The sequence below is a fragment of the Leishmania donovani genome, chromosome 30 (assembly GCF_000227135.1).
Source record: "Leishmania donovani BPK282A1 complete genome, chromosome 30".
NCBI classification, from domain to species: domain Eukaryota; phylum Euglenozoa; class Kinetoplastea; order Trypanosomatida; family Trypanosomatidae; genus Leishmania; species Leishmania donovani.
In genome coordinates, this window is record NC_018257.1 from 166,870 (window position 1) to 187,155 (window position 20,286).

Genomic DNA, 20,286 nt, shown 5'->3' on the forward strand with positions numbered 1-20,286 from the left:
CATGCAGATGTGTGGGAGTGTGCGTGTGCACGGGTCCACCACCACTAACCCCAGCACCCTCTCCCGAGAACTGGTCATCACCGCCCCGCCCGCCCCGCGGCCTTCACCCCGAGAAGTGGACTTACATTAGAAAAGAGGGCGTTCCAAAGGAGAAAGACCAGTCATCACGAAGAGAGCGCGGGGAGGAGCACGGGATCGGTCAGACTCGAGGGTCGAACAGGGGTGGGAAGGAGGGAGCGGTGATGGTCGCCATCACACGTCAAAATACCGGCCCGCATGTGCCAGCCGGCTCACAGGGCGTCAAAGAGAAACTCGGAAAAAAAAAAAGAAACGTAAAGAGCGGAGTGTGGCGTGCGTCCGCCTTGGCACGCCCACGTGCTACTGTACATCGAGCGAAAAAGAGGGAGGGGTCGGCGAAGATGTTGCCACGCAGCAGCGAAATCGATTCAGTGCCACCGCTAGTCAGAGTGCCATCGTGCTGTCTAGCGACGAGTTCCTTTGGCGGCCTGCTGGCGTCCTTTGCGACCCTTGGGTGACCCGGTGGGGTGGCGCAACGCCTCCAGTTCGGCATCGGCGGCGGTCGACGGCGGCGGCACCGCGCCACGTCCGACGCAAAACCGAACGCCGACGGAGAGAGACGCGCCGCGGAGCTCGTCCAGTCGTGTCCGTAGCGCCAGCACACGTAAGGCTCGCTGAGCCACGCGGAGTTGCTCAGCTTTGAGGCTGGCATACAAGCCCTGCAACTGTGAGGTGTGAGCAGGCGGCGTCAACACGCTCGCGGGGCGGGAGCGGGCGGATTGCTTGCTCGACGACGCGGATGGCAGCGGCAGCACCGCCGTAGAGAAGTTTACCGCTACGGAGGTGCGCCGTCTGTTCGGCTGCGGTGACGGCGTGCCAGTGGCGACGCTGTCCTTACCGAGTGCTGCTGACGGAGCCGGAGAGATAGAGTCGAGGTTTTCCAAGCCCTTGCGACTTGCCTCCTTGTAGTGGTGGTGCATGTCCGAGTAGGTCGCAAGAGCCTCACGGAGGCGACGCTGACACTGCCGCACCTCGCGCTCTGCGCTTTTCAGCGTGTGCGAGTCTCTTTCGAGAGCCGCATCGTGCACATACAGCACGCGGCAGCGAGGAAGCGGCGTGGGAGCGCAAGGCGCCCCTGTGCACGTCGCTGGATTGTCGCCAGCCACCAAGAAAAGATCGCGGGGGTCCAGCGTTATCACCCCGAGCTCGCGTCGCAGGAGCAACACTGCCTCCTCCTCCTCGGCATCCTCGCTTCCGCGTTGGCAAGATGTTGCCCACGGCGGTGCCTCCCCCAGTGAGAAGGCAGAGGGTAACACTAAGTTCGATGGAAGCTCCCCAGTGGCACTCCGCGCACCAGCGCCGCTTCGACCTACCGGACTGCCGCGGGCCGCGCTCGACGTAGAGGTGTCCAGCTGCGAGCGCAGGGCAGCCTCACCCTCTGCGAACCGGAATGTGTCTTGCACCACGACCCGCAGCACTAGCGGCTGCTGAAGAGCGCAGACGAGGGTATCGGTGACGGGGAGGCTCACTACGCATGAAGCTCCGCCGCCGCCTCCGGCCCCCGCCGTGAAGCGGGCCGGGATGTACGGGTCGGGGATGGGGAGTGGCGGCGTTTCCTCGTTGGTGGCAGCCGCGGTCCCGCCAGCCCTGCGCTGCCTACTTTGTGCGGCAGACGGCACGCGCGGTGGTGGCGCACCAGGTGCTCCAGCATGCCGACCCGCCGAATAGGTGGATAAGGGAGCGGGTGGCTCCAGACATACCTCCACAGAAACACACACACCGTCTCCGCTGCCGAGTGGCGCATCGCCGCTTGAGACGCTGGAGCCGCCCCAGCAGCCCTCCACCGTGACCCGTGACGACACCTCGTACAGCGGCGGCACGACTCGCTTTCCGTTTGTGGAACTGCCGTTGGCAGAGGCGCCTCTGCCACCGCTGTCCCCGGCCGCCCCGCCATGGTGGCGGCCCTTGCGGCTGCCTGCCTGCACAGAGGAGGTGCGAGGAGATGCCAGTGGTGACGTGACGAGTGAGCTCGCCTGTATAGGCGAGGCGCAGCCGCCGCTCGGCACCGATGCCTTCGCCGACGTAACTACTCCTGCTAGCTCAAGCAAGAAGCCGGAGGAGGGCAGCAAGCTATCTGCCAGGCAAGTCTGTGGCACGGGCTGGAGACTGGCCAGACCTCTCACCATGACCAAATCCAGCCCTGCCGCCACGGTTGTCCGCAGCACCTCATCTGACACAGGTGGCTGCGAGCCCACCATGGACACTACCAACTTCGATTTGGAGATGGGAGGAGCTCCGAAGGTCACGCAGCCTCGTGTTGACGGGTTGTGCTGCGGCGAAGGCGGGGCCGGAGAGGCGGCCACGTTCAATCGAAGCCGCCCGCAGATGTTAGGCAGCGCCGTACAAGATGGCTTCCTCGCAGCACCGGCAAGTGCGCTGTCGAGCAAAGGCCGCCCCGGCGAGTCCTCCTGAGCGGCGTCCCCGTCGTCGACGGCCGGGCAGCTCAAGGCTCGCTCCTCCCCGGTGACGGCGACCCCGTCGAGTCGGTCGAGGTGCACGCAGCCACGCACCAAGACAGTGCGGTAAGCATCCAAAAGCGAAATAGGGTTGCCCTGCAGCGTCACTTCCGTCAGTGACCCGTGCGCGGCCACATCCCGCACCGCAGCCTCCAAATCACTCACGTAATTGAAGGACATGTTCAGAACGCGCAGAGAGGGTAGCTGCTGTACGAAGTGTAGGTGCCGCAGGCGGTTATAGGCGAGCCCCAGTGTCGTCACCAATGCGTATACGCCACGCGGCGCTGCCGAGGGCGGCGACGGCGGCGTCGAACGCGCCTCCTCGAGAAAGCAACCAAGGCTGCATCCGCACGCGGTTACGACGCGGCAGTGAGGCGGCAGCACGTTCAGCTCTGTCAGTGCTGCGTTGCCGGTGAGCCGAACCGTCTCCAGGCGAGTGCACTTGCGGAGATCCGCCACGGCGTTGCTCAGGCGCTCCCCCGACGCGTTCAGCTCCGTGAAGACAGAGAAGAGGAAGCTAGGCGGTACGTGCGCAGCCTTCTCAGCGGCCATGGCACGGTGCAGCCCCTTCAGCTCCTTGGGCGAGAGAAGCCCCCAATGATCGGCCAGCGACTCGGTAATGTCCACGAGGCGCAGTAGCGCCAGGTAGTAGGCGCCGACAGCCGCCCGCAAGCCCTGCAGCGCAAGCGGGCCGCAGCGCTTTGTCAGCTTCAAGTCCCTCCATAAAGGCAGCACGCCGTCCTCCTCGGCTGGGAGGTGCGCGCGTGCGTTCTCCGCCGCCAACTCCCGCTCCATCAGCGAGGAGGAGCTGTCTAGATCCTCGGAGGCGCCGGCGGTCATGAGAGCCACGGACTTCGTTGCATTGTGGTTCAGTGTGGCAGCAGGATCAGCAGCAGTAGCCGAGGCGCTCGACTCAGATCTGAAGGGCGGCTTTCCTGCCGACGTCGCGCCGCGCGGAGCGGCAGCGCTCACGACTATGGTGCTGCGAGGAGAGTCGCCGGCGCCAATGGCGCGTGCACGCGCCGCCCGCTGGCTTCGAAGTGCCTGGGCCCACTGCTTCAGAGCGGGCGATAGCGACGGATGCACGGCTTCGTGCGCAAAGGTGGCGCCGGCGCCGAGCTGGCGCCGCAGCGCTGCCCCCTCCTGCTGGATGTGGAGAAAGGTTGACCACGATGGCACCCCGGTGTAGGAGAAGAAGATGTCGTCGAGGAAGTCCGCGAGGCTTCGCGTGGCGGAGGAAGGCGACGTGGCATGGCGCGCCGCTGACATGTGTGCCGACAAGCTGTAGACATTCTCCAGCTCTGTAGAGGCGAACGCACCGATGCTTCGGGACTGCTCATGCATCAAGTCGTACACGGTGGGCACGTGCACCGTCGCTGAGGGGCTCGCGCACATGTCGCTGCCTTTCTTGAGTGTTTGCCTGTGCGTGTGTGTCAGCGATCATGCGAGTGAGTGAGGTGAATGCTTGTGCGCCTCTCGATGTGTGCCGAAACTGCACCGCTCACACGATTGCGTCTTGTGCGTTCTGCCGAGGAGCAACGGTATCGACAATGGGGTGTGTGCACGTGTGCGCGGGAGTGATGCAAGAGAGGGAGAAGAGAAAGAGAAGGTGATGCGCAGGTAGGAGTCACAGCACAGGCACAGAGAGCGAGGTGGCCTGCACGTCTGCACGCAGCCCAGACTACGCTGAACATGTCGAAATGCACCTGTCTGGGTGCGCGTGCGTGCGAGCCGCTCTGCGCACGGCGGCCCTGCACAGGATGCGCCGCTGGATGCATATGGGTGAGTGTGCGTGATGCCTCCGTGCGCCCACACCGCCGTGCTGACGCATGCATCGTTGGCCGTGTACCGATGCGCTTTTCTATGGCCGATTGTCCGCGTATGGGCGGCGCGGGAAGGGGGAGGGGTAGAGGCGCGAAAGCCGGCTGGCCACATGTGGCCTCTGTGTCTTGCTCCTTGCACACACGCACGCACCGCGCCCCATCGATTCACCGTTAACATCAGATTACACCGCTTCGCCCTCGAACACCGACAGACACCACACACAAGGATAAAGCTGTAGAGGGAAACAGCAGGCGGCACCACGAGAGAGGAAGCGGAGAGAGTGAAAGCAACGTGGCAGTGCCGAGAAAAAGGACGGAGGAGCTGCCTTCGTGCCAGCGCTCACTACAGTCGCTGTCCGTCTTCCTCTCAACGCGCATATGCACCCATCTCGACCTTGAGGCTGGACACGTAACCAACGATGCGGTGCACCTTTTCCGCCTCCAGTTTCGCCGTGAAGCTGTCCGGCGCTAGATTGATGCTCTCCACCGCGCGCGCCGAAGGCACAGGTGTCCGCCCGACTGTGGTAGCGAGCGCGGACCACGAGCGCGACTCGTACCGGCGCTGCGCCGTCTCTAGCGTCTCCCGCACATCGGCGACCCACTGCTTTACCGGCAGCTTCGCCGCCGGCGCCATCTTTAGCAGGGCTGATAAGATGTACGCCTGTGGATAGAGGAACACTTCAAAGGCACCTGCGCTGTGCTCTGAGTCGGCGACCAGAGACTTGAGATAGGTGCGCAGCTCCGCAGTTGCGCTGGCGGCCTCAGGCGCCACCTCGCCGAGGGAGTCCACGTAAGCGCGCAACACACCGGCCAGCGGCTGCACCGCCGGCAAGTACTCCACCGAGGCTGACGGGGTGCCTAGACGGCTGCTGTACAAGACCGGGGCAGCTGCCGAATCGCTGTCTGCGCGTGCGCTCTTTCCCTTGCGCGACTTGCTCGCCTGAACCGCGGCTTCGCGGTGAGAGCTGACGGCTGCCAAGTCGTGCACAAGGAAGATGGACGAGAGCAGTTGGCGGCTGCGGCGCACCTGCCAATCCCGCGACGGCACAACAACGAGAGAGTCTGTGAGCTGCTGGACGGTGGCGGAGTGGATGTTGCCCAACACCACCGACTTGGCGACGATCCAGTCCGTGTTGTCAATGAGTGTGTCGGCTGCTCCAGCGACGCTCAGGCGCTCCCATGCCGCCCACAGCCCCTCGACACGGACCTTTAACGACTCTTTCACGTCCTTCTGTGTCTGGCACTCAAGCAGCGCGGAAGTGAACTCGTTGGCCGGGCACTGCCAGCGGTAGAGCGAGTTGGTCTGTGCTGCCTCAAAGCGCTGCACATCCTGCATGGCTGGCCAAGACGTGTAGTTGAACACCTTGGCACGCAGCAAGCTACAGTCACGCTCTTGCAGGCTGTAGTAGTCCTCTGCCCAGCAATCCCAGTTCGCGACATCCTCCAGCGCAAGCCCAGTCAGCAGCGGCCAGTATCCCACATGCGCCATCGTGTCACGCTGGACGTTCTTGAAGGCGAGCTGGTGCAGCGCCGCGCGCTCGGTGAGGCCGAGCAGGTTCGCAAAGCACACCGCGTAGATGAGCCACGTCGGGTTGTTCATGCGGCGGTCCACCACGCTCATCAGGTCGAGGCCCTCGACGAGGTATGAGTAGTCTGGGGAAGTCTTGTCAGCCGCGTAGCAGCGCAGGGCGATGTTCAAGGCAACGGTGACGTACCCATCACAAAGCCCCTCCTCACTCCACGCAAGGCTCTCGGAGAGGTGCCTGCTGCTTTGGTAGGCCTCCACGCATTCACAGAACAGCGCGCGAGGCTCACCGGCCGCTGGTGTCTCCTCCCACGAGCCCACAAGGCAGCGGAGGCCGAGGATGCGGCGTGTGTGCACATCTACCTCATCCCTCGATGCCGCGCAGGCGCAAGAGCGCGACCACTCGTACACGCTTGCTGCGATAGCCGGTGTAAGGAAGGTGGAGATGTCAAGGTAGCAGCTCGGCTTGCGGTAGAAGCGCTCCACGTACGCGATCACGCGCGCCTGCATATCCGTCGACTGAAGCGAGTGCAGCAGGTCCAGCTCCGCGAGGTAGGGACCACGCCGATGCTTGTTTGGATGCTTTGACTCCTCCTGCTCTTGCAGCTCGCGCGCCAGCTGCACCGCCTCCTCCAGCGAGTGATGAGCCATGGTGCAATCGACGGTAGTGCGCATCTCTGGTGCGGGGCCACGCAACTCCAACGCAGAAGCTTCACCTCCCCCTTCCCCTGCATCAATGTCAGCAGCGGGCACCAGCGTATCCTTGTAGATGGTGAAAGAAGCCCAGTTATCGCTCTCCTGGCTCCAAAGATACCGCGCCACCGCATTCGCCGCCGACACCCGCCCCGCCTTCTGCAGCATCCGAGCCAGCGCCTCGAGGCGCGTCGCGAGAAGCCCGATCTTTGCGGCACGCCCACTCAGCAGGAAGTCCACGGCGGTGGCGTACTGGCCCTGCTGTGCGAGCACGTCGACGTAGGTCTGCACTGTCGACGGCACAATATGCCCTTTCTCCGTCAGCACGGCCGCGTCCAGAAGTTTCGTTGAGAGCTTCAGCAGTATGTGGTCGGAGCTGTCGGCGGGCACCTGCGCCAGCATCGCCTGCACCATCCATACCTGGTACTTGGGATCGCTGTACTGACGGTATAGCTGCATGGCCGCCTGTTGCACCTTCGCATACGCACCCATGCGGGTGTACGTCTGCACTAGGTTTTCCGAGATTTGCCGTTCGTTCTGCAGCGGTTTCAAGCGCTCGTACGTCGCTGCAAGGGCATCCCAGCAGCAACAATTTTGCAGGACGTGCACTAGCGCGTTGACAGCCTTCGGCTTCGTGATGTTCCTCTCGCTCAAGGCAACAGCCTTGGCTTTTGCGAGGCGGTAGTTGCCGTTGCGCATCACAATGAGAGCCTCGGCCGCGCGGAGGCTGTCGTCATCAGGGAACTTCTGCAGAGCCGTCTCCAGCGCACCCTCCGCCTGACCGATCTGGCGTGCGTCGATCAGGTCGAAGATGCGCACCGCGGCGCGCTCGGCGTCCATTACGTCCTGCAATATGATTATCTGTGTTTATTATGCGTGTGTTGCCGGTGGGGAAGCGCAGACAGGGCTGCGCAGCGTATATTGGCAGGCCCGTCACCTTCGTGCGTCGTGTTGCGTCACACGTGTGTGTGTGTGCGTGCGTGTATGCCACCCTTCGTCCCGCTAGGTAGTGCGCTGGTGTGCTTGTGGGTATGAGTGTATGCGGGTTTACGCGCTTGCTTTGGTTGGATTTCAGGCAGCGCGACCCGTGCTCGTGAGAAGAGGGGCACCGCAGAGAAACCAAAGACGCATTCGTGTCACGTCCTGCGGAAAGACAGCTCCATCCACCGGAGAGAGGGAGACAAGCAAGCCATATAAAATCCCGTGCGCAGCCACACAGTAGGGCCAGTTGCGGCAAAGCAGGGAGGAAGCGCACGAGCGGCAACGATAGTTACAGCAGCCAGAGAGCTTCCAGACGCCACAGTGCAAAAGTCGCACTGCAGGTGCACCAAGAGGTGCTTGAGCAGCTCATACAGGTACATTCATGCGCCTGCGTGCGTGCCAAGGGTCGGCTAGAGTACGCCTTGTCAACGGCGCGCATCATGCTCCTCGCTGAGGCGCTTCCACAGCAGTGTAGGCACCAACAATGCGCAACTGACGAGTGTGCGACGCGTCCTTCACGTGCCAGAGAGTATGGCAGCACATTCTGTGCCCCATTCGCTTTCTCTGCTTTGCATAGACAAACACACTGCGAGCTTGTGAGCAGAGGGACAGTGCGGCGAACCCGCAGAGCACAGAAAACGAAGAGCAGCGCCGAGGAAGACGAGGATCGACCGAGAGTTGTGCGCACACGCAAAAGAAAAAAGAGGCTGCAGTGGCCGCCGTGGTCGATTGCGCAGCGCACACGCACACACGCGCGCCTACTCGGCCTTCGCCCTCTCACCGCTTGCAGAATGCCCCGTCAGCACCAGCCGAAGCGCCTCCTGAAGCTGCGCGGCATCCATGCCACCGTGTGGTCGAAGCGTTGTCAGGTCAAGCAACGGCAGCCTCTCTGCCAGCTCACCAACTTGAACGCAGAAGAGAAAGCCACCGTTGGCAAGAGCCTCAGCGAGATCCAGCTGGTGGTCAGACATCAGCTGACGATTCGGCACCACCACCAAGGGCCGCTGCGCTTGCAGTCCTTCCAAGATGGTGCCGGCACCAGCGTGGGTGATGACGAGGGTGGCGCCACGGATCACGGCCTCCAGGCAAGGTCGGTACGGGAAGGCCTCCACGAGGAGGCCCCCACAGCTCCACTGCTGCGTCGGATGAGAAGCATCTGCGCCAGCGGCTGTCGGCAGTGCGGGCAGTAGAGTCGCCTCTGGAGGTGCTACCACCTCAGCGGTGCCATGCTGCACGTAGAGACGCTTGATGCCGAAGCGCTGGTGCAGGGCGGCGCAAACGCCGGGCTGCAGCACCGCCTGCACCAGCGAGGAGAACTTTGTCGACCCCACCGTCACCAGCGCGTAGGCCTCCTGCTCCGCAGCAAGAGACCGGAGGCGATGTGGTGCGCCGTCTGTGACACGCGCTGTCTCCGATACAACGTGCACCAGCGTGCCGCGGCGGCGGCGTCGAGTCACAGCTCTCTCCAGAGCACGCCAGTGCACCGTAAAGACGTCCGCCAGCCACGGCGCCAGCAGGCACCCTGTCAGGGAGAGGTGCGATACGCACGTGAAGGACTCCATGTAGACAATGGCAGGGCGCCCGTACCACCACGGCGCGCACGATGCCACGCAAACGGCCGCCACGATTACAGGCACGCACACGCCCGGGCCATTCGTGAGCAGCACGTCCGGCTTCTCAGCGCAAACAAGCCGAAAGCACGCGAGGGTTGCCCTGATTGTGGTGATGATCGACGTCAAGTAGCTCTGGCCGACCTCGCGTGCGCGTGGAATGGTGTGCACGACGACGCGCCTCTCGAAGCGCTGCTGCTCCAGCTGTGAGGCCAAGCTGGCCGAGTGCGGATCTGTGGCGCTTACAACGTAGAACGGACGCGTGTCTAACCAGTAAGACAACGGTAGCTCCGTAATGGCGCGCAGCATCTCACTCGTGTGTCCACCAGAGCCCAGCACCACGCCAACCTTCATGGCACCTCGGTGCGGCGACCGCATTGCGAGGGGCACGTAACGCACAACGCTGTGCCACAGAGACGCCAGGAACGCAGATCCGAGAAGAAGAGCAGCGAGAAACCACATTTGTCTCTATTTTCGCGTGTACGCCCGGGTGTGTGTGTGTGTGTGTGTGTGTGTGTTGGTCGGCGTGAGCGTGTATGCTGCGAGCAGAGCCGGAATAAGAGAAGGTTCGTACGCCATCGCTGACGCAATCCTTCACAGGCGCACCAAGAAGAGAGGAAAGAGGGGCGGTGGTGGCAGCAGCAGAGGGCGTGGTAGACGTGGCGCGTTAGTGAGGAAAAAATGCGAACAGCACAAAAGGCTGCGCATGTGGAATGAAGAAGCGGAGGCGGCATAGCGCGCCAGGCACAAGTCAGCGCTACCATCTGCAAAGCAGGGGACGGAGTATTCGACGTGGGGGAAAAGGGGTCCAACACCTCCTCGCCCCCTAGATTCGCTGCTCATGTTCTCATGCCATCCGGATCTGTTACTCGGGAAGGAAGGCTCGCGCACTCGCTGCATTCGAAAGGGATCGGAAAAGCGGCCCACACGCTGGGGAAGCTACACAGCTGCACCACGCAGAGCACGCATAACGCGCAGCACAACCGTCGCAGCCCACTCGCGCTGCCACCGTGTGCGTGCGTGTGGCCTCGCGTGAGTGGACGCTACAGTCAACGCAAGTGTGCACCGGCGAGGCGAGGTTGCAGTCTGCAGCTGCCAACGTGCGTTGCTTCGGCGTTTGGGGTCCAAGCATCGTCAGCACGAAGCGCAAAACAAAGCAGACGTACATGAGCGAAGGCTACTTTGTGTGGGCACCTCTGCGCTTCGGTGGAGCCTCTACCCAATCGTAGGCGACCAGCTCGTCCTCCGCGGTCGAGGCAGGCACGCCCAGCGCGTCGCGCCGCAGGGCACCCAAGCCACCGCGGCCCTCGTCGAGGTTTTGGCGAACGCCGTCTACCACTTGGCCGCCGTGAGCGCCACGGCCCCAGCGGCGACTCCCGTCGCAGCCCACATCCCAGCTCACGGACACGACGCGGTCGTCCAGCAGTGACCCGTCGAGTCCGTGCACCGCCAGTACCGCGGCCGCCTGTGACTCGAACACGACAAAGCAGAACCCGCATGGACAGCGTGTCGCCTCGTTGAGGCCCATCACGATATCGCGGATGTGTCCACAAGGACTGAAGTGATTATACACCTGCTCTTCAGTCGTGTAGAAGGACAAGTTGCCCACGTAGACGGTGGCGCTGTAGTTGAGCTGCTCCTGCCGCCGCTCCCGGAACTCCTCCGTCGTCAAGAGAGACCGGAGCAACTCGTGGCGATCCACATACTCCATTCGAGGGACCGTGTCCACCAAATCACTCGACATTGTCTCTAACAGGGCTCAGTGCTGATGCCCGCGACGCGCTGAGGGAGGAGGGGAGTTCGAAGGGTGAAAGGGTCGAAGGCCAAAAAGACAGAAGGTGAAGAAGAGGGGAGGTCGAGACAGACATGATGAGTGCCTGCGTGGGGGAGGAGAGATACGGGTGGCAGGAGCGCAGGGACAGAGACGCACGTGCGCATACAGGCACTGGCCGGCAAGAATTGTGCCTGCTGTTGCCCTCCCTCTCGGCCCGACGCACAGCGAGTACTGCGCGTGTCGTCGGTGACCACATGGGAAAAAGTCCGCGCTCGTGTGTGGCTGTGCGCATTGGCAAGTGACTGACTGAGCTTTCCTGCGTGAATGTCGGGGTACGCCTCTCCAGTAGCGATGCGAAGGAGAAGTCAGGCAAGCAGGCGAGTCGGGGTGGGGGCGGGCGGGTGGCAACTACGAAGCGATAATAATAATGAGTCGATCATCGGTTAAGCGCTCGAAGAGGTGAAAAGGGAAACGGAGCACGGAAGGCGGAGTCAAGGATGGGAAGAAAACGAGGAGGGGGGCATGGTCGCACACAAACACAGACACCCACAGCACACACCTCGCTCTCCTCGTTTTCTTTCCAGGTTAGACCCCGCCTTTCGTGCTCCGTTTCCCTTGTCGCCCCTCTACTCTCCCTTCCACTACTTCACATGGTCACCAGGACACACACACACACATGCAACTAAGCGAAGCGACACAAAATAAGAAAGCAGCACGATGCAAAAGCCATAAAACGGTACAGGGCGCAACCGGCGATACACACAAGCACACGCGTTCGGGAAATTCGACCAAAGAGTCGGAGGGCGGAGGAGAGATGGAAAGCACAGAGCAGCCAGCGCGCCACATGCACAGGAAAAGAAAGCCATTAGGCAAGGCCAACAGTCTGCAGCAGCGGACAAACATGCTGCGCGCAGGCTCACCCCTCCCTGAACGCATCCTCCTGTCTAAGAGTTTATGCATGTGTTCAGAAGCGAGTGACTGGTATAGAGTGGGCACCGTGTGTCTCTCTCAGATTGCGCTGCCTTCATCCCGTCCGATGAGTGGGAAAGAGCAAGAGGGCGTGACACGACACACAAGCAAAAGGGGGATAATAGAGGTGCTTAGGGCTCCCCTTCTCTGGAAGTTCCGGCAATACGGAAATTCATCATCTCTGACCCGCCATCGGCAGCGCCGGCAGCGCTGCCGCGCTTCTTCTGGAGGTAGTCGCGATAGCGCTGGCCACGCTTCGTATCCGACTCTTCAACGCCGTCGCGGCCCGGTCTTGCAGCTCTCGGTGACGGACTTGGCGACTTTGTCTCGGTGACGCCCTCTTCTGAAAGGAATGGCGAGGTCAGCTGGTAGCCCAGCTCTGCCTCGACCAGCTTCCGCCCATCAATGATGCGCTGGCGCACCGCCGGGTTCTCTACGTCGTTCGGGTTATGCACCTCGATTCCAACCACGGACAGTACCTGCTGAGTGAGCTGGAAGAAGACGGTGGCGGCGATGAAGGGAATCATGAGCGGCAGCAGCTTGTTCACGTAGGAGCCGAACAAGAGTCCGATGTCCATATTGCTGCGGTAAACATGGCCATAGGCCACGTCGACGCGCGTCTCGCTCGCAGTGGACGACAGCCCGGAGATGAGGAGGAAGTTGAAGCACAGCGGCATCAACAGGCGTACCAGGAAGGTCTCGTTGAAGCAGAGCGAAGCGTTATCAGCAATGCTGGGGTAGACCACGTACACGTCGTGCACCTTAAACTGAAAGGCCGCCCAGTAGGCGCAGTACGCCATGTAGAAGAGCAGCACAACAGACCCGATGAAGTGAATGGAGCTCTTCATGACAAGCTCGATCACGCCGAGCGGCTTGCCGGCCCAGTCCCGCAGCGGCATCGTCAGCTCGCTCCACAGGATGAAAATTGTCAGCACCGAGCAGACAAAGCAGCCGGTGTAGTAGACGTACTGCCGAATCGGGAACCACATCCGCTTCAGGCGGTTGTTGGTGCCCTTGACACCGCGCACAATCTGATCAAGCGAGTCGCACTTGCGCACCGTCGAGTTCCAGCGGTAGTTGGCGCGGTTCGCAATCTTAATCGCCTTCTTGAGCCGTTGATTCAGTGTCTCGAGGTGCAGGAGCGACACATCGTTGCGCTCCGTGGACGGCACGGTCTTGACGCGCAGGGCCGCGATGTGGTACATGGGAATCTCCCTGTCGGCGGCCGAGATGATCTCCAGCATAAAGGCGAGGTGAGGGCGGTCCTCCTCCGAGACTTGGGGGTCGATGCTGATGAGCTCTGCTTTGATGGACGCCAAGTCCATCGCGGCCAAGTCGAGGTCCTCCTGAATGTCGGTGGCCTCGTACAGCTGGCGACGCAGCAGTCGCTTCGCGTCGGCGTAGCGCCACAGCATGCGCGGCACACCAACCAGGCCAGCCGGCATGAACAGAGTCAAGATGAGCAGGCCCCACGCGTTGGCGAGCGAGATGACGACCTTCATAACCTTCGCGACGGACCTGTACGAGTTCGTGATTACGACAAAGTAGCCCAGCGCCGCTAGCACGATGACGATGATGACAGCGTACAGGATAAGGTTCAGCTTGATAGAGTGCAGCAGCCGGCCCTTCACGGTGAACTCGCCCACCTCCGTGTACATCTGTGCCAACGGCAGAGACACCCACGCGCAGAAGTATGTCACAGCGAAGATAGTGATCCAGATGGGTCGCATCCAGTCTTGCTTCTGGCTGGCGTCGCTCTGCGCTGCCAACGAAGCATCGATATCCACAACCAGCAGCGGGAAGGGCAGCATGCACATGTACAGCGCGATCACGTGCCACACCGCGCAGGCAAGCGGTATCTGCTTAATCGACACCTTTGTGTAGTAGTGGTAAGTGAGCAGGCAAACCCCGAGGGCCAGCACGAAGAAGATCACCGTCACAGCAATGTACCCGCCCGACATGATGATCAAGTCCTTCGACGTTTTCTCAAAATCAGTTCCGTAGGCTGGAGATATGCGAGAGGTGTGTAGCTACAGATGCATGATACAACGCACTCGCGAGCACACTATTACACGTCTGTGTATTTATATTTCGGCTTGCGTTCTCCACTTGCCCGACGCACGAGAGCAGCGTCACAAGCACGATATTGGACTCGCCGGTGCAGTCGACGTTGTGCTGCTGCAGTTGCAGGCGGTGTACGCTGATGGGTTACGTGTGCGCAGCGGACGCTCTAGGGGCCCCACAAAAACGAAAAGGATGCGCACAGGCGCGTACCAACAAAACCGCGAAGCACCCACGCAGCGTAGCCGCACAGATGAGAGGGAAGGGTTACGAAGATGACGGCAACAGAGAGGCCCTAGTCAAGCGTGCACACGCAGGTGGGGGGAGGGAGGGAGGGAAGGCGCACAGAGAAAAGGTGACAGAGGGATTGGGAAGGAAAAGGTGTACGCGCACGGACTCGCTGGTAAAAGTCGCCCTGCGACCGTTCCGTCTTTCACAGCCCAGGCACCACAGCCAGCCACAGCCAGAGATCCGCACCCACGCAAGGAGATACAAGGAGGGGGCGGCAAAGAGATCGAAACGATACACGCAAGCAAGGTAAGAACGAGCAGACGCGCGCGCAGAGAGAGGCGGCACAGAAAGCAGCTGTGACGACGCCTCGCGTGCAGATCGCCGGGGGTATGCGCCTACCCGTGCCGTCCCGATCGTTTATGTTGGGTTGTGCGCGTGTGCGTCTGTCGACGCTTTACAAGGGGTGTGGGGAGGTACGTATCAAAAGGAGAAGTGCATTACGCAGCATGCAAATTAGGCAAGAAACGGGCTACTGAGTGAGTCTGTTCACGTACGTATGTGTATGCGTGTATGTGTATGTGTATGTATGTGTGTGTGTGTGCGCGCCCTCACGCTATCGTACAAGCAAGGTGCCGGGAACTCACAGAAGACCACAGTGGGGAGGAACACGTTGAGTTCGATGCGTCTGCGCCTTCGCTTGTAAAGAGGACAGGCAGAGAGAGAAGGAAGCGGTGGAGGAGTGTGGTCAGATGGGACGCTGTAGTCGCTTCCCACGCGAACGCAAGAGGCGTGCGAGAGAGAAAGCGGAGAGAGGAGTGCAGCGTAGAGAAGCAACAGATATGTTAAAAAAAAAAAACGAAGCGTGGCAACGAAGCAAGAGGCACACGCGTCTCCATGCAAGCAAGGCGGGACACATCTGCAGGCGGTCAAGTGCGTTTTGGGGTTTCTGTGCGCAGAAGCTTCGCTCTTCCTGTGCGTGCGATGATCTGGAACAAGCTGCGATACGTTTTTGCCGTTTTATTTTTGGCGGTGCGCCGCACAGTTCCGCATTCGCCCCTACGCACACGCACACACACGAGTGGGTGCCGATGCAACGGCGCAACCCTTTACCGCTTGCTAAAGAAGTGCGTAGGTTGAGGACGCCAGCACAGCATCAAGGAGTGCCCATTGCAGACAGGCCTGAAACCATTTTCAGATTTTTCCTTGTTGATGCCTTCTTAAGAACTGGTCACCCCGCATCGAGGCAGCCTACACTGACGCGCAGAGTAATAAAGAACGGCGTGCACTGAGGTCATACATAAGCCCCTCTCCTCTGTGTGTGTGTGTGGTGGAGAGGGGGGGTGCGCTCCTTTGGCAGACAGTGAGCTATGCTTGTCTCATTACAATAATGTTGTTATTCAATATACCGGGAAAGGCGGTACGTGCGTGCCAAGCGGCAGTGGAGGAGGGAGAGGTGGTGGCGCACAGGCAGCATAGGCACGCCCACTCGCCATATATCCACTCAATCTCTCAGCACGCGCCAACTTATTTTCTCCTCCTCTGTGAGTGGAAGCTAACTCCTCGAGCTCGTGAGTGAGAGAGGATGTGTGCGAGGCACCGTGGAGAACGGCCGCTGTGTCTCCCCCGCCACCCACACCTTTGTCCCTCGCGTATTCGCGCATCGTCGTTGATCTCTCGAATAAAGGCGCCGGTGGCGAGCTGCGCGCTGTGTGCGTGAGGGACGCGAGTCGCATCGCCTCTCGCGGCCCTCTGCGGCTTGTGTGAGCTACTTCTGTGCTGAGTGTCTCTTTTTTCTTTTACGCGTTCTCCGCACGCTCCACCGTTACAGCCAGCACGTCACGCTGCTCGAGCACTGAGACGAGCTCATCGCGCAGCGGGTTGGGCTCCATGGCCTTGAGCTGCAGCGCCCGGCGGTTCTTGTCCATGGTCTGCTTTGCCAGCTTCTGCTGCAGCTGCGTCACCTCGCTCTTGCTCATCTCCTTCGTCGGCGCTGCCGGCTCACCAATCGCCGCCGCCCTCTGCTTGTACTCAGCCAGCGACCTCCTCGCCTCCTCGAGGGCGGCCGGCAGCTCCTCGTCGCTGGTGTGCAGTGCCGTATCGAGGCGCTCCTTTTCCTTCACAATCAGCGCCACCTCCTCCTTCATCTTCTCTGCATCCTCGGCTGACAGCTGGCCGGCCTTTGCAGCGCCCTTGCCACCCTTCTTCTTGGTAGGCAAGCCGGAGTCGACAAGCACGGCACCGCGGCTCTGGAGCTGGCGCTGGAATGCGTCGATGTCGACCTTCCGGGCCTGCGCGCGCAGCCGCTCCTCGTTCTCCCGCTTCTGCAGCTGGAGCGCCGCGTAGCGCTCCTGTGCCTTGATCCACTCCTGCTCCTTGCGCTTCTCCTCCGCCTCCTGCGCCGCCTTGCGGGCCGCCAACTCCTCCTCTGTCACCTCCTCAGCGTCGCTACCGCTGTCCTCGTTGGGGTCGCGCCCCGTGGTGCGCTTCTCGAAGACAAACTTCTTGCGATCCTTGTCGTTGTCGCGCGCCTCCTTGAGGACGGCGTTCTGCCGCGCCATCAGAGCATTCTCAAGGGCCTGCAGCATCTTGTCGTCCATCGACGGGTCCTTGGAGATGTGCTCGAAGATGGAGAGGAGCAGCTTCTCGTAGTTGGGAGAGTCGTGGAAGCTGGAGTGCACGAAGTTGTCCGCCACCCTTGCCATAGCCAGCGCATACGTCTGGCCCTTCTTCAGCTCGCCATACTGGAAGGTGTAGATGTCCTTGTTGCCTGACATGATCTGTGTGTGTGTGCTTGAGAGTGGCAAGTGGCGATACAGCAAAGGAAGAATAATAATAAGAGAGATGCAGCAGGTGTCAGACGCGAGTGTGCGTTGCTGATTTCGTTGCTGAAGAGCTTTTTGGTAGTGAGGAGCAGGCAATTGTGGAGGGAGAGATGTAGCGTGGGCGCGTGCGGAGTACGTGTGTATGCGTACAGGGGGGGGAGGCGATGGGGAAGGCGGAAGAAAAGAGCCGGCGAGCCAGTGAGCAAATGTGTGCCGGCGTGCGTTCTGGGTAGAGAGCGCGCGCATCCTGTGGTGCAGGTGCGAGAGCGAAACCAATCGAGGGGCATCGAAAATACTTGTGGAATGCGTGTAGTGATGCGCGAGCGTGCGCACGGACGCGCAAGCACTCCTGCGCAGCCTCATGGCACCAATGAGGCAGCGCACCGCTCTGTTTGCTGATGTGGCCGCTTCCCTTCACAAGATCACTACAGGAGCCCCAATCACAGACACGCCCGAGTTCGCAGAGGACACCCGGGGACGCTACAACAACAAAATAAAAAGGAAGCACTGACGGAGCTCTACACACCATCAATGCGCATTCAAGAACCCTGCGCGGGTGGGTACCGCGACGGTGGTGGCTGCGACTGCACTCCGTCCTTTGGCATCATCATGTACCCTACAGCAACGGTGGAGTTGGTCGTGTTGTCCTTCACCTGCACGTACTCCTGCGGCGTGACACGCGCGGCCGGGACGGCTTGCTGCGGGACATAGGCTTGCGGCTGGAAGGGCACGGGGGTGATGACAGGCCGGCCAGCAGCCGGAGTGGGGCGCGGCAAGGCCTGTGCCGCTGTGGCGGGAGCAGGGGATGCAGCGCCGGGCGAGGATGCACCGGCGGCACTTGGCACCTCCTCGTGTGATGTGACGAGGGGGGGAACGGTGCCCCAACGCAGCTCGGCCTGGGTGGAGCCGGCGGCAGCGGCCTCGTCCATGACGCCCGGAAAGAGGAAGGAGTTGTCCTCCGCGCGCGGCGGCTCGCCCCACTGGTCCTGTCCCAAGCCCCACTGCCCACCAGCAGGGATGGGCGCGTTCAGTCCGGGTATGCGCAGGTCTGGGTACGCGGGAGGAAGGCGGCGCATTGTTTGCATGCTGTACAGCCACGGCGGTGGTGCTGTCGGGCCGATCCCGAGTGCCTGCCGCAGCCTCTTCGACAAGACGCCCGGTGTGTGGTGAGCCTTTGGCCGCCACTTGCCCTCGTAGAACACATCCCCGCACCTGCTCAGCTCGACGTTGTAAGTCTTGCGCTGCAGAGGCGTGCCCGTCATGAAGCACGAGATGAAGGCGACCTGGTTCGGAGTCGCCATCTTATCCTTGGTGGCGCGAATCTTCTCGATACCGAGAGCGGCGACCTCTGCCGGCACAATGCCTACCGCCTCCTCACGGTCCGCCTGACGAGATAGGAAGGTGCGCTGCAGATGCCAGTGGTGCGGCACCGGCACCGTGTGCGGCTCCATCTTCATGCGCACCGTGAAGAGAGGGTCAACGGCGTTGCCGTCGTGCTGGTCGACCAGCTCCGTGGCCTCAAGGCCGTACATCTCTGCCGCCCGCAGCTTCAGCTCCTCCCACGTCATCCTGTGATGCTTGCGACCGCTGAGGGCGGAGGAGGAGTGTCGGCAGCCCTTCGCGCCGCCCTCGCCTCCATCCAAGGACGGGAGCACAACTCGATCCTCTTCATCCTTCTCCGCGCTGGCAGCCGCTGCCGCCTGCGCCGCCTTCGCTGCAGCAGCGGCGGCGGCTCTCTCCTCGGCCTCCGCCGCAATCGCGGCTTGCTGGCGCTCCTGCTCTTCCTCCGCCGCCCTCAGCTCTGCCGGGGTGGGGGGCAGCGTGTATACAATCTCCTCGACCTCGCCCTCCGCGGTCGCCACCTCCGCCAGCAAAATCTTCTCCTGTATTCTCTGACTGATCTTCTTCAGATGCGCCTCGCGCTCACGGCGAGCCGCCTTTTTCTCTTTCTTCGACTTGGCCATGCCGCTGGCGTCGAGGCAGCAGCACCAGCGACAAAGGCTGACTGCACACACGCGCACAGTGCGAAGAGCAATGCGCGGCGCCAGGCATGCAATGAGACCCGTCTCTGCGCGCAGGTGTGTCGCACGAGCACCGGTCGCCGCGCTCTTTCGCCTCGAGAACACGAAAGCCTGTGCGTGGGCAGCGCGCAAGCAAAAAAAAAAAAAGAGGAAAGGAAAGAGGGGCAGCGAGAGGTATGCGTGGAAAAAAACGAGATAAGGTAGAGACACGTAGAGAGAGTGAGAGACGCGAGCAACGCAGGGGGTTATCCACAGGCATCGCCCGTAGAAAGGGGAGAGATTGGGCGCGGGCAGAGGTGCACTGTGCCCACCACTGCACGCCCGTCTGTCTGTTGCCCCCTCGGAACGGCAGTTTGTGTGGACCTTTGAGCGAAACAAACGCAAGCAGCACCCAGCTTGCTTGTGCACGAGTATGCATGGTGTGTGTGAGTGTGTGCTGGTCTGGTTTCCAGTGCTAGATGCTTTCAAGACGGCAGGCACACACCACATCGACGGGTTGTCGAGAGTGCTAGAGTACTCAGAGTCCGCCAAGATCACCATCGCGCCCCCCACCCCCTGCGTTGGGAGAGCAGTGTCATCGTTGTCAACTTTCGAAGAGCACCAGATGCGCGCCTTCTACCCCGCGCCGAGCGGTGCTCAGCAGAGCACGGCACCCGCTGCTTTTCCTTTTTTCGGGCAGGAGAGTTTTTGTCGTCTCGTTTCGTCTGCGCCCCTGCTGGTGATAGACACACACATCCACAGGACACGGGCGCACGCACATGTGTGTATATACCCAAACACATCCACACATCCTCACGGCGAGTGATGACCACCGTCACTCCCCCCCCCTCCTCCACATACGCTCCTTCACCGGAAAAAAAAGAAAAGAATCCCAACAGGCGAGAGAGAGGGCCACAACAAAGACACGCACAGTACGAAGGAGCGACGCAATACGTGCGCGAGAGAGAGCGAACAAGTGAGTCGGCGAGGCAGAAATGGGAACGCACATCGCGGCCGTCGTGCGCACGCCGCGCGCAACGGCACGGCAGACAGTGGGCATGCGAAGAGACAAAAGAAAAAACAAAAACAAAGAGCGAGAGATAAGAGAGGGGCGGCCTCCATCCACCACCGCAGACCACTAAAGCCGCCCATCTCACGCTACTCTTCCTTTCTCTCGCACATGGCTATCCGAGTATGCGCGCGTTCGTGTCCCTCTACTCTCAAACACTCACTCTCATCGCTATCGCGCACCGAGTGCGAGGG

At 61.4% G+C, this 20,286-nt stretch overlaps 7 protein-coding genes across 7 annotated transcripts; all 7 read right to left on the bottom strand.

Moving 5' to 3' along the window:
- Nucleotides 1-482: 482 nt before the first annotated feature.
- LDBPK_300530 (hypothetical protein, conserved) lies at nucleotides 483-3,929 on the bottom strand (the record flags this gene model as incomplete). Its single annotated transcript, XM_003862719.1, has 1 exon — nucleotides 483-3,929. The coding sequence occupies one exon, from the start codon at nucleotides 3,927-3,929 to the stop codon at nucleotides 483-485; it is 3,447 nt and encodes a 1,148-aa protein (XP_003862767.1).
- Nucleotides 3,930-4,724: 795 nt separating this feature from the next.
- Nucleotides 4,725-7,415, bottom strand: LDBPK_300540 (hypothetical protein, conserved; the record flags this gene model as incomplete). Its single annotated transcript, XM_003862720.1, has 1 exon — nucleotides 4,725-7,415. The coding sequence occupies one exon, from the start codon at nucleotides 7,413-7,415 to the stop codon at nucleotides 4,725-4,727; it is 2,691 nt and encodes an 896-aa protein (XP_003862768.1).
- An 899-nt stretch (nucleotides 7,416-8,314) lies between these two features.
- LDBPK_300550 (glycosyltransferase family 28 protein, putative) lies at nucleotides 8,315-9,628 on the bottom strand (the record flags this gene model as incomplete). The annotated part of the gene is made up of 1 exon (XM_003862721.1): nucleotides 8,315-9,628. The coding sequence occupies one exon, from the start codon at nucleotides 9,626-9,628 to the stop codon at nucleotides 8,315-8,317; it is 1,314 nt and encodes a 437-aa protein (XP_003862769.1).
- Nucleotides 9,629-10,343: 715 nt separating this feature from the next.
- On the bottom strand, nucleotides 10,344-10,910 carry LDBPK_300560 (nuclear cap binding protein, putative; the record flags this gene model as incomplete). Its single annotated transcript, XM_003862722.1, has 1 exon — nucleotides 10,344-10,910. The coding sequence occupies one exon, from the start codon at nucleotides 10,908-10,910 to the stop codon at nucleotides 10,344-10,346; it is 567 nt and encodes a 188-aa protein (XP_003862770.1).
- Nucleotides 10,911-12,040: 1,130 nt separating this feature from the next.
- Nucleotides 12,041-13,870, bottom strand: LDBPK_300570 (hypothetical protein, conserved; the record flags this gene model as incomplete). Its single annotated transcript, XM_003862723.1, has 1 exon — nucleotides 12,041-13,870. The coding sequence occupies one exon, from the start codon at nucleotides 13,868-13,870 to the stop codon at nucleotides 12,041-12,043; it is 1,830 nt and encodes a 609-aa protein (XP_003862771.1).
- A 2,127-nt stretch (nucleotides 13,871-15,997) lies between these two features.
- Nucleotides 15,998-16,975, bottom strand: LDBPK_300580 (hypothetical protein, conserved; the record flags this gene model as incomplete). Its single annotated transcript, XM_003862724.1, has 1 exon — nucleotides 15,998-16,975. One exon carries the CDS (start codon nucleotides 16,973-16,975, stop codon nucleotides 15,998-16,000), a length of 978 nt encoding a protein of 325 aa, XP_003862772.1.
- A 587-nt stretch (nucleotides 16,976-17,562) lies between these two features.
- LDBPK_300590 (spliceosome-associated protein, putative) lies at nucleotides 17,563-18,987 on the bottom strand (the record flags this gene model as incomplete). The annotated part of the gene is made up of 1 exon (XM_003862725.1): nucleotides 17,563-18,987. One exon carries the CDS (start codon nucleotides 18,985-18,987, stop codon nucleotides 17,563-17,565), a length of 1,425 nt encoding a protein of 474 aa, XP_003862773.1.
- Nucleotides 18,988-20,286: the final 1,299 nt, after the last annotated feature.